A 12,254-nucleotide genomic window follows, 5' to 3' on the forward strand; every position below is an offset into this window, starting at 1 on the left:
TGCTGGAGTGAGGGACTGATGGCACTTTCTGCATCAGGTGGGAAGCAGTGTGATGACAGAGAGACCCACGAGGGTCCTGGCTCTGCACCCTGGCCATGGCACCACAGGCACAGCAGCACCAGTGGATTTCCCCCTGCCTTGGAGAGCCGTGCAGGCAGCGCTGAGCCACGTGCAGAGCCCAGCTGCTGCTGGTCCCCAGCTGGCTGGGGATGTCTGCTCTGTGCTGCCACTGCAGGGGGAGGCTCTCTGAGCAAGAACTGGGAGAGAAATTACGTCTGTGCCTGAAACAATTCATTTTCCAATGCAAATAGCCTATTGTAATGATCAAATAATTCAAATCATCACTTAGGAAAAGACAAAACAAAACATGCAAACTCCTATTCAAAATTGTCTCAGAGCTTGGCACGCACCCTCAGCTTTATACAAAAATTAGCACTCAGGCTTTTCATTCTTGGGCTGAATCTCAGTTTTACACCACCTACCTGGTAACTTGTGTTCGTGTGCCAAAGTCCAGGGATCTCATTGACTGCAGCACCTCAATACAGCCCATGTACTAAGGAAAACAGAGAAAAGGGAGGACTGTTAATATCTGGTACACAAGTAAGAGGAGGATCACAGGAGGAAGCAAATGTGATTATTGTCCACTAAGTTTATGCAGAACCACAGTCTAAATGGATAATCAAATCAGCCATCCTAAAGCTGCTTCCTAAATAGATCTTGTTTTACTAAAAGTGTAGAGAAGAGCAATAAAGATACCAATGGCTTAAACACCATAGCACCAAAAAAAACAACAAAAGGCAAAGCACTCTGGGGACACAAAATCCGATTATTCCTTTTTTACCATTTCTGCTTACTCTCACTTATTAGCCTGTGACACTGAGCTGGGAGGAATACATGAGGAAATACTGGAGAGAACAGAGTCCTTGGGAGCAGAGACGCTCTGGAAGCCCCTCGAGACCAATGCACTCAGAGCCCCCATGCAGAAGAGCTGAGTGTCCCTTCAGAGAGCAGGAGGCATTACAGGCCACAAGGAAAACCACTGGCTCCACACTGCTACATGTCTGATGACAAATAACCTCTGCAGAAGATGAAGGATGTGAAGTTGCAATTCCAGCTCATAGCAACAGCTCTTAAGAGCCTACACTATCAACTGACCTGCTTTAAATTAAAGGCTGACTGCCACACTTCTGTTGTATGGGACAGAGCTGGGGCTTTTTCTATTCTCATTTGGGATTTGTATAATACTAATTCTCAAAAATATCAAGGATGTGATGGTATATCCCCAACCATATCTTACTAATCCTTCAGCATTTCTATGGATGTCAATCTCTCTGTTGTTGAAGCAGTCTGATCTCTTCATTTCAACAGGCTGGCAGAGGTCTGGGTCTCTCATTTTTGCTCTTGGGACCATCCTGCAGTGCTCACACAGTGCCTGAGGGCTGCAGTGACAGCATGCCTGTGCAGACCTCTCCTGCAGGGAGTCAAAGCCTCTGGGACAGAGACAACTTGGAAAACCCAGGCAGGGTCATGCATACTCTGTTCCTTGTCTGAACGGATGGAAGAGGCATTCTGTGTCAGAGAAAGGTACCATATTTAGTTCCTCTGCCTCACTTTGCCTGTAAATCAATTTTTCTGCTGGGCCATTCAGAGAGGGTTGGATTTAGGTATCTGTTTCAGCTTTGGAGACTTTCAGAAATGAGTGTGTGAAAAAGAGAATGTTATATGTGCAGTCAGGGATTCCACAACAATTGTATTATCCCTATTTTGCTTTCTTTCCAATAGCAATGTAACCCTTGGGAGAACTCCAGAATTAGGTCAGAGACCTGGAAGGACATCAATAAGAATCTGAAAGGTTGGCAGAACTACTTCCCTAATGAACATTTAATGACTTTGAGAGCTATCTGCCTTGTTAAAGATATTCCTGCTTAACAGGAACAAAGCAAATGTGGAAAATATGTCTAGAGCCTCAGCTTGTAGCACAGCAACGACCTCTGATCCTACAGTATAAGGTCAAGCATCCTGTAAGCTGGTTGGCTGCTCCTCTATCCTTGAAAAAAAAATAATTTAGAGAAGTAGGTGAGTCATATGCTGACAAGTGAGTCCCCATTGCATCCTGAACAGATGTGTGGGAAGCTACTCTAAGCAAAGATGAAAAATCAATATTAGGTTTTTGCATAAGTGACCCTGAGTGAAGCTGACCTTATCAATGATTCACAAAAGACCTTTTTTTTTTTCCCTTTAAAAGCCTGAGTAGGGAAGTGCATTAACATGGCACCTCACTGCATCTCTCATTTATTTCAGCTGTCGTTGGTTATCTGAACTGGCACAGTTAGAAATGGCTGAACACTTACATCGCAGTGCGAGGGCACAGAGAACCAGCAGAGCCTTGGGCAGGGGGACAATGTGGGGCTGGAGCAGAGCAAGTCAGGGTCACAGAGCCTGGGAGAAGCCCAAGGAGCACACAAAAGGACAATGGAATACCAGAAGCCTATTCAAGAAAACAAAAGACGCTCTCCAAGGAGGAAAAAAAAATTAACAATAAACAAAAATATTAACCCCTCCATAGCAAAATATGGGAAGCAGCACAACCAATGCATGAGAGGAAGAGGAAGGCAGCAGAGAAGGACAATGTTTGTCTCAGAGACTTCTGCACCCAAACTCCAGTTCAAGTGGTGCCCCCAGTTCCTGTCCTGTACACCCCAAACAGCACATCTCAGGAAAACAAAAATGGGCTTCTCTGGTGATGCAGGGCCAATGCCAACTCCATCCTTCCTGCTGCAGGGAAGGTTAAACTAAAGCATGAGCAGGGCAGCAACCACAGGTGCCTGGGAGAGGAAGCCACAGCGGCCCACAGCTCTTGCTCCAGTGCAAGCTATTCACCAGGTGCTCTTGTGAAAACCAGGTCCAAAGGTGGTGTACAGGGAGGGGTGTTCATCTTCTGAAGCCCACAGAGAGAGGCAAGGCCCAGTTCACTGAGCTGCTGGGCAAGCTGGGGGAAGCTGGACACAGGCCCAAGGGTGCACTAACCAGCCTGGGGCAACAAGCACAGATGTAACTGCAGAATTCTGCTACCTACAGAAAAATAGAACAGCAACAGTGAAACAAGCCAAGTGCTAAAGATCTGATCTGGCTAATGAAAGAGGATGCTGAACCCACTGTTCTGTCAGCAGCAGGATGGAGAGCTCTTGCCAAGACAAGCAGCAGCTCTTAGGAAGGAAAGACTCACTGGCCCCTGCTGGAAAGGGAAGGGCTCCACTAATGACAATGTGTGCAGAGTTATCCCATCTGCCTGCAAAGGGCTGTGAGAGCACTGGTACCAGGGACTGCTTTGTCCCTTGGTGTTTCAGTACAAAGGGTGATCTGGGGCTGGCTTGCATTTCCCCACACCACCAGGAGAGAACAGCAGTTATTGAAGATGCACACATCTTTCCACATCTATTTACATGAGATGACAGAAAGTGCCTGCAAACAGGATGAGGGACTGTGTGGGAGGAGATGAGAAGGCACCAGGCAGGGCCCATGTGAATAAGCAGCACATGGCAGGACAATGCAGAGTGCCAGGCTCAGGAACCTGTTGTGAGATTCCTCTGCTTTCACCCTAGCAGGAAGGTAAAGTGTTGTCTTCCCTCCATGGACAACACCAGAAGCCAGCCAGGATGTGGGGAAGGAGCAAAGCATGATTTACCCTAGTTTTGGTAGGGAAGTTTTCTCAGCCCTTCCTTAGATGCCGCCTGTGGTAGCCTTGGGGTTAGAAAGTCGCTGTGTCCACTGGAAAGCAGAGACCATCAGAGCTCCCCTGGCAGTGGCTCTGCTCCTGCCAGCACACAGACTGCACTGTGCCAGTCAGCTCAGTGCTCATCCTGCCTCACACAGCAGGGTTTACTGGGCTGGGGTAAGTGCTCTGTAACTCTGTAAGCAGCCACTAGTCAGGCAGCTAATGGAGAACTTTGGCCCAGGTTTGTGCCCTGCAGGACATTCAATTGGCTCATTCCTCAGCCTGAACCTCACTGGTTTCCTCCAGCAAACACCAACCCCATCCAGATCCAAAAGCAAAGCCAGCAGAACCTCTGCCATCCCCACCACAGGAAGCAGAGAGGCCAAGGCAGCCCCCAGCAGCCGTGAACACCACTGCAGATGTGGGTGGTACCCCCAGGGCACCTGTGAGACAGCACAAAATCCAGGCAGAACCAGCTGGAAAACAGACTAGATACCTTCAAGGATTAAAGGAGCCCATTAAAGATTATTAAGCACAAACCCACGCCCTCCCAGTAGTTTGTCAGTGCTAGTCTAACTCTCCTCATGTGCTTGCCCTGCTCTCATCTTCCCCCCTTGCAGCAGCAGCAGCAGTGCAGACAGACAGACAGGCCCTTGGTCTGTCCCACGCCTCATGCCCACGCAGCACAGCCTGGGGGCAGCAAGCCAGGGCTTTTTGTGAAGAAGAATAGCTTTTGATAAATGAATTTTTCTTCTGGGAAAGTCTGACTCTTTCATTCACAGGTTTTCAATTAAAAAAAAAAACAACTAGGGAAAAATCATAAATACAGATACATAGAAATATTTTAGTTAGTTGTCTGAAAAACCACTTTCTGCAGCACTGCACTCAGCCAGGTCTCTAACAGAATTGTTCCCAACCCACCCTGTCCCCGTTCTCCGGCTGTGCTAAAGCAAATGGCCCGAAAACCCGCGGGTTCCTGAGAGGATCGATTCCAGAGCGGCGCGAGTGCCCCGCGGGCGATGCCGGGGCCGGGCCGCGTTCCCGTGGGATGAGGCGCTGCAGGGCTGCCCAAAGCCCAAAGCTCGAGCCCGGCACCCCCGGCTCATGATTCACAGCTGCGGCTGGAGCCATGAATCACCGGAGCCCAGCTCCTTCCTGCGGGAGCCCCGGCTCTGCAGACGCCTGGAGTTATTTATTTACGACGGGCGATGCAGGGCAGCTCTCCGGGGGCAGTGTCGGGGTGCTGCGCGCCACGGAAGCGGCTGCAGCTGAAATACCACAATATTTCCCTGCCCTGATCATGGAAGAGGCGCTGGTGGCAACCTAGGACCAGGAAAGGGCTGTGCTGGACCCCTTCCCCACACAGGCAAGGAGCAGCTGCTCCAGGCTGACCTGTCGCATCCTCCGTGGCCAGCAGCAGGACTGTGCAGGGCACTGGTGCCCACACGTGCTTTCAGGGTGCAGTTCAAGTAATTCTGAACTACCGTGCTAGAAATGGTCAGGCTCCTTTTAATCTAGAGACATGTGGCTGATTTTAGACATATACAATGGCATATATCTATATGCATTCACCATCAAACCACTAGCAGAGGATCAACCTGTACATTGCTAAAAGCCCTTTGAGACAAAGGATGCTGCAAACAACCTTTACCTTATTATTATAACGGTATTGTAATGAAATATCTGGCAATAGTATTTCCTTTTCATATTTTAGTTAAATAATTTTTAAAACCAATCATCTTTCAAAGACTCACACTTTGATTTAAGCTCAGGTACAGAGCCTTACTCCATGTTAGGTCCAGTAAACATCATCCTTGCTATTCTCAGAGAAACCACTGATGTAGGACAGTGCTGAGAGACAGATCTTACCCTCCTTCCCAGCAGCAGCCACATCCCTGGCACTCCCCAACAAGCAAGAGAAAGGATGGCAAGTGCCTCTTGGAATATTCGTCAGGCTCATCACAGCCATAACAAACACCAGCAGGAAAGATAAGTGCCATGGCCACTATGGATACCATTCAGAGACAACCTCAGCCCCAGATGGGCAGCATTGTAGGAAGGTTTTTAACAGGTAGAATGTGAACAAGGACATGGTGAATATCCCCCTTGTAAAGCCTGCAGCAATCTGCATACAAAGTATATTTTGAAACACAACAGTGTGAAAATCAGAGCTGTCCACGTTTCTCTTGGAATATTAGTATTTGGGCTGTTTGTTATTTGCACGAGCATTTGGGGGGACCAGGAGCTATTATGGGTCTCAGCTTCCTCAGCAGGCCTGGGTGACATGTGGCTGTGACACAGGTGCTCTGTCACCACCAGTCACACCCGGCACAGCTGCCTCCCCAGGGGATGCAATGAGCCCAGCACGGTCCCTCGTTAAAACAACACCAAGAAAAATTCTGCCTCACTCCAGTCTGCAGGGGACAGCTTCTGCCCTACAACATTTCTTTAAATCACCACATTATTGCCTTTCTAAAATAACTGCAGATCCTCTCCATGTAATTGGTGAATTCTCCTCTTACTCTGATTAAGCTGTTAAGGCCAAAGATCTCTGGCAGCAGCAGTCCCAATAACATGGACCTGACCTGCCTCCTAGAAGGGTCTCTGTGGAGATCCCAGCAATCCCATACCCCAAGAGGGCACAAGAAGCTGCATGGAGAGACTGAGTGCCTTCGAACACACAGGAAGGAGGGCAAGGGCCAGGGCTAGAGGGTAAGGATTGGAAGCAGCTCCAAATGCCCAGCCCTTGGTCTCTTGGCCCCGCTTTGCCTTCAGGTGAGACCATCCCTCTGCACCAGAGTCCTGCCATGCTGCAGCCCTGGCCATTTCCCAGCCCATCTGAGCCCATCACCAGCTACTGAAGAAGTCTGATGGTCTCTGGGGAAATTAGTACCTTGCTTATCCTCTCACCTTGCACATCCTCTGATGCTGAAACACCCAAACCCCCATGTTACTTATTTACCAATCTGCTGTTACTATTGAAAGGGCTTGTTAAAAAAACCACCAAGATTTTGGCCAGGACATGTCAGTGATGTTCCTGCAGGCCCACAGCCATGGGAGCAACATAACCAGGAAGATGAAGGGAAAAAACATCTCCCTGTTGCATTGTGAGGCTCCTGCCAATGAACCCCTGAACCCCCCTCTGAGATACTGCCCACAAAAGGAAGACCAGCAGAAAACCATACTGGAAATACAACCTGGGCAGTGCTTGCCCCACAGCCTTCCTGACAAATGTCAGCAGCGTGGGTCAGAATGCACCTAATGCCTGGAGCTGCTCTCTGTGAGGGATGGGAGGCCCTTTCATGGGCCTCCTTTTCCCTCCAACATGCAGAGTAACCTGTTTCAGTTGCGGTTCAGCCGCGGTCCTCAGAGAGTCTACAGACAGTCCCTTGGAATTGGATGTTGTGTTACCTCGGCAAACAGCTGGGATGCTTTTAGCTCTCCCAGCTCAATGCCACAGCCCTATGTATATCAGAAGATAGGAAATACATGGGAGAACGCAGTGGTTTGGGGCATGGACTCTAGAGGCAGGAAAATGGAGGTCACCCAGCAGCCAGCTGAGCTGTTTGCTTTGTCAGAGGATGGAGCCCAGGGGGATGTACTCACCCGCACGCTGTAGGTGGTTCCTGGCTCCTGGCTGTACGTGCTCTCATTGCTCTGGGCCAGGCCCCTGTCCTGCCTGCCCACAGCAGCCTCCTCAGCACAGTCACCTGCTGCCTTTGGGGTCAGGACCAGCTTGTCCAGGTCGGGCTGGGGGTAGGAGGCCGACAGGCAGCTGATCTCAGGCGAGGTCGGGCTGCTGGGGATGGTAACGCACTCCGTGAGTTTAATTCGTGGCACCTCTTTGGTTCCCAGGCAGAAGCTTTTCAGGCCCGGCAGATTGGATGGGTTGGCAAGTTTGATGTTGGCCATCCGGGGGATCAGCGTGCACAGCGTGGTGCAGGTGTCCTGCGGCCCCAGGGACACATCTTCTGTCAGTAAATTGGGTGTTGAAGAGTGGGAAGAGGAGGAAGAACCTTTGATATTTAAAGACGTATTTTGTGTGCCTTCATCTAGGGAGGTTATGGAATCATTCCTGAATCGGCTGTACTTAGCCCTGTGCAGCATTCCTGGATGTCTGAATAACCCTACATACAGGACGTGTCCACCGAGGCTCTGCTGGCTGCGTTCTCTCATAGCCTTGGCAGGTCTGTAACTGGATATTCTTGCATAAATTAGCTCTTGTAGATAAATTATATGGAAATTAAGAAAGTCAAACAATTTTCAAAACAGAAACCTATTGGATATTTTTGCTGACTCCCTCTTGAATGGTTTATTTTGCTCAAAGAACAAGGCTTAAAACTGCATGGGCATCTGGCATTTTGTAAGCAGAAATAAAAGCAGCATACAGGAAAGCACATCGGTGGTACAGCAGCTTAAACTGAAGAGCCACTATCCAAACCTGCCTTCATTGCTGCCTCAAGCCAGGCACTAAATCCCACCTAGCTCTGAAGATTCACAGCTGTAGCATCAATAATTGCAGAGTCCTGGCTGCAGCGAAAGCTCAAGCATATTCCACACAAAGCAGATCAAGACAGCTACAAGCCCAAACGTATTTTCAGACCGGCATGAACCCCGTAAGGTGCCCGGCTCTCTGCACTTCCACCGCCGCTGCCCCAGAGGCGAAGAGCATCCCTGCGCTGCAGCTCCTGCCCCGCCGTCAGGCGCAAACCCAGGATTCTTTCCAAAAACACTGAGCAGCGTCGGTCTCGCTAATTCCTGCTGGAAAGTCCTTCAGCACCATAATAATCCCGAAACAACGGAATATTCCCGCGGCTCCGGGGCCGTTTCCCGCAGCGCCGCGGGGCAGCAGCTCCGCAGCGCCCGGGCCGCCCCCGCCGCCGCCGGTTTTATGAATGAAGTTTTTGTGAATGGGCTCGGCGCGTGCGGGCGGGCAGCGCCGTGAATGGCGCTCGGCGCGCGGCCGCGGCCCGGCGGCCCCCGGGGGGCGCCTCGCAGCCAATCACCGCCCGCCGCCGGCTCACGCGCCCTCAGCGCACGGGGAACGCGGGGGGCGGGGGGAGAGGGGGCGCGAGGGACCCTCGAGCTGGTGCCCAAAAACCCCCAAAATCCTCCAAAATCCCCCAAAATCCCCGTTCTGCGGCCATCCCTCCTCCGCGGCTGCACGAGCAGAGCCGAGGGCCGCGGCCCAGCCGGAGCCGGGGCTGCGATGCCTCCCTGGCTGCCCGGCCGGCGTCAAGGGAAGGGCAGGCTTGCCCAGCGCTCCCTGGCCTCAGCTCGGCTCCGGCCCGGGGCATCCCCTCAGGCATCGCGGGTACCTCCGGCAGCCAAGGAGCGAGACAGGTTTGTTTTACTCTTGATAATATCAGGGCACGAGTTACCTCGGCTCGGCTCCGTGCGGGGCTCCGACACCCGGGGCAGAGAAATTCGGCACCACGGGGCCCGGGCCGGGAGAGGAAACCCGGCATGAGGGCCTCGCTCTCTCCCTCAGCTGAGGCGTTTTCTCGCTACATTTGCCATGTTGAGTTCACCTTCCTCATGCTCGCAGTGCTGCGGCCTCGTTCTCTGCTGGCGCTCAGGGCTGTGCATCAGCTGCTGGTGCCCGAGGAGAGGCCGTGCTGCCCATTGCTCTGCCTGCGACAGGCAGAGAGAATGACAGCTTCTCTCTGCCACAGAGAGAAACCTCATCACAGCCATTCCGTGGTTTTACCTCGTGTGTGAAAGCTGATGTTAATCCTAAAGATGCAATAGTTGCCACAGTGAAGTAGGGGGGAAAAAAACAGTCCAAATTCTTTTAGTGAAATGTGGCTCAAAGAGGAAGTGGCGGCTTTGAATCAACCCATTTTGGTGAGGATGGCTCAACTGCTCACAAAATCAAACCCAAAGGCAAAACCTGGACCAGCCACAAGTTACAAAGAATGACGAATTTCTCATGAAGCTTTAATGATGGCTTTGAGCACAAAGGAACAGAAAATTTCAGAAGTGATTAGCAGCACTACTGATTGTACATAAAGCACAGAAACTCTCCTAGCAGGAGCATTTTTCCTTCAATGCCACGCTGGAGCATGACATGAATGTGGCTGGAAGGAAAACTGGGATGGAGAGGCCATGGGGCCCACACTGGTGATGAAGAGGGCCTGGAGGGGAGTGCAAATTGTGCTTCCCATGGAGGGGACAGTGAGGAGCAGCATTCAGGGAGACGCTGATGCCCCAAGCTTCCATACTGGGGAACCTCCCAGATTTGTCTTCTTTTTACTGCCATGAAACACATGCAAAGAGACAAGCCAAATTTCCTCTTTGTGCAAGATCAGCCTTACCACCCTTCCTACCTTGTCTCTGAGCACACAGCAAGGGTCTTTTTTGCCTTACCTTAGCAGCCCCTTGGCATAGATGACAGCACCAGGAAGGTATGACTTGGTGACCAGGACACTCCTCTGTGCCTTGGGTGCTCATCTCCTGAGCCTGCCTGCTGATTCTTCCTCAGGAGGTGATTTGAGCCTTCTTTATCTGTGTGAGTGATAAAATGGGCAGGTGGGGTCCCTGCTGGGCCTGCAGGAGATGCAGTCCCCTCCATGTCCCACTGCAGCTAACCAGAGCTGGCAGGTGAAAAGGGTTAATGGGGCAGGCTTTAAACCTGTGAGGTGAAAGGGGACATTTTCAAGAAAAAGAAATAGTAATGCAGCAGCCTGTCCTTCACTAATCACCCGTGAGCTGTGTCTCGAGCCCTGCATGGCACCAGCATCTGCTGCCCCATGGCCAAAGCCTTGCTGCCCTCTCAGGGTGCCATGGGGGGCTCAGGGTGGCTTCTCCAGGGAGACTGGTACTTTAATCAGCATTTCTCTGCTCACAGGCACCAGCAAGTGTGATCACAGTGTGGGAGGTGAAGAATAACTGGTGTTTTACTGCAGGTTCCAGAGAAAAATGCAATTGTGACAAGCTCTGCTTTCAGCAGTGATCAAGAAATACAAGCTCGAGAGCAGAACCCCCTTGGACAATGCTGCAAAGAGCAGCATTGTCCAAGCAATACCAGCCATTGTGGGGAGGGAGAGGAGGGAAAAGAAAAATGCCATGTCTTTATAAATTAAAAAGCTTTTTTTCTCAAGGCTAAAACAAGATTTCTGTTTAAGATACTGGGAAATCAGCCTCTAACCAGCACAGAGAACAAAGCTCCTTTAAGCACTGGTGAAACTGAGCCTACAGCCTTGTCTAAAAGGAGCCTGTGTTTCTTGCTCCCAGCTCGAGTTCCCTGTTGCTCACTGTGTTCAGGGCTCCTCACCCCCCCAGCTCCCTGCCCACGCCTGCTGCTGCCCCAGCAGGACACAGGGAAAAGCCATTTTTCCCCTCACATGGCTGCTGACCAAGCGCTGTGCCACACATGGGAGTGCCCTAGCAGTGCACAGCTGAAACCTCTCCCTCAATCTCTGTTACCCATCACACCCAGCCCTCCATCACCCCCTGTTACAGCCCCAAGCAGCCTCTCAGCCTCAAACATGCTGCAGGAGAACCTGCTGTGAGCAGCCTGCAGTCAGGCACTGTCAGAGGGGACAGGAGCTTCGGGAGCTGTAACCACAGGGCTGGGGCAGCACCGCTACTCAGGAGCAGCTAACCAGCTCCAGCCACTTCTGACACCCTCTCAAAGAGCTGCAGAGAAGGAGGCAAGGCAGCAGCAGCCACAGCTCCAGCATCACCACAGGCAGCTGCTCTGGCTGGAGCAGCAGTGTCAGCCTGGAGCCTCGGGCACCCTTGGCAGTGGCCCCGTTTCAGATCTGGGGCTGTGGGATCTCAGCTCATCCTAATGGCACCACCCCACCTCCTCTTTCAGGGTAAGAGCCCTCTGCACTCGATGGGGACAGGAGCGTTCATGGTGAGCTGGGGACCAGTAGAGAGGAAAGCAGGAGAGCAGGGGCCAGCCCAGCCCAGCCCAGCCGTCTCACACGGGGAGTGTGGGGGCAGCACACACGGCAGAAACGCTGTCACACACCTGCAGAGCACACCAGAGCAGCAGCTGCCTCTCACAGCAGCCCAGAGGAAGCCTTTACATGCTGCTTGCAACCTGTGCATCAGAGCTTGGCCTTTCTGTTAGAATATGGACTAACCAAGGGACTTTTTTCCCTTTATAAATAGCAACAGCAGAGTTAACTCATGCTGAGGTGCACCAAGCTGATCTGCCTTACTTCCTCATTGACATGCCTGGCTGATCCTGGCAGAAATCAGCAAATTGTTACAGAATGGCAGGAAAATCCCTGTGGCAGGTAACAACATGGTGGCAGCCACCTCTGGGAAGCCTGAAGCAGTTTATTTCCACTAGAGCAAGTCACACACACAAACTGTTTTATTTCAATTGAGAGAAATTTCTTTTCCCCCATGTTGAATCATTCTCACTGTTATATCTCCCATCCATTGTTCGGAATGAGATAAAAGCAAGTCTGTTTGAGAACTGCAGCCCCTCCTACTTTCCAGGAGAGTCTGAGAGGGTTTGCTTGGGCTGAAAACACAGGGATCAGAGCTACTGGGTTTGAGGAGGACAAAGGCAGGGCCC

The 12,254-nt window shown here is 51.4% G+C and overlaps 1 protein-coding gene across 3 annotated transcripts in view; it reads right to left on the reverse strand.

Annotated features, from left to right (window-relative positions):
• The window catches only part of SHC4 (SHC adaptor protein 4), a 28,283-nt gene extending 19,145 nt beyond the window's left edge, over nucleotides 1-9,138 (reverse strand). For 2 of the 3 annotated variants that reach the window (XM_066558945.1, XM_066558943.1), the window contains exons 1-2: nucleotides 7,322-8,616; nucleotides 483-553 (exon numbers count right to left, since the gene is read on the reverse strand). In XM_066558945.1, the coding sequence (XP_066415042.1) occupies nucleotides 483-553; nucleotides 7,322-7,891 (641 nt within the window). In that variant the 5' untranslated portion in view covers nucleotides 7,892-8,616. Of the gene's footprint in view, nucleotides 1-482; nucleotides 554-7,321; nucleotides 8,617-9,096 lie in introns of those variants that run through there. The other variant, XM_066558946.1, reaches the window with a different exon arrangement.
• Nucleotides 9,139-12,254: the final 3,116 nt, after the last annotated feature.

The sequence above is a fragment of the Molothrus aeneus genome, chromosome 13, assembly GCF_037042795.1.
Source record: "Molothrus aeneus isolate 106 chromosome 13, BPBGC_Maene_1.0, whole genome shotgun sequence".
Classification (NCBI taxonomy): domain Eukaryota; kingdom Metazoa; phylum Chordata; class Aves; order Passeriformes; family Icteridae; genus Molothrus; species Molothrus aeneus.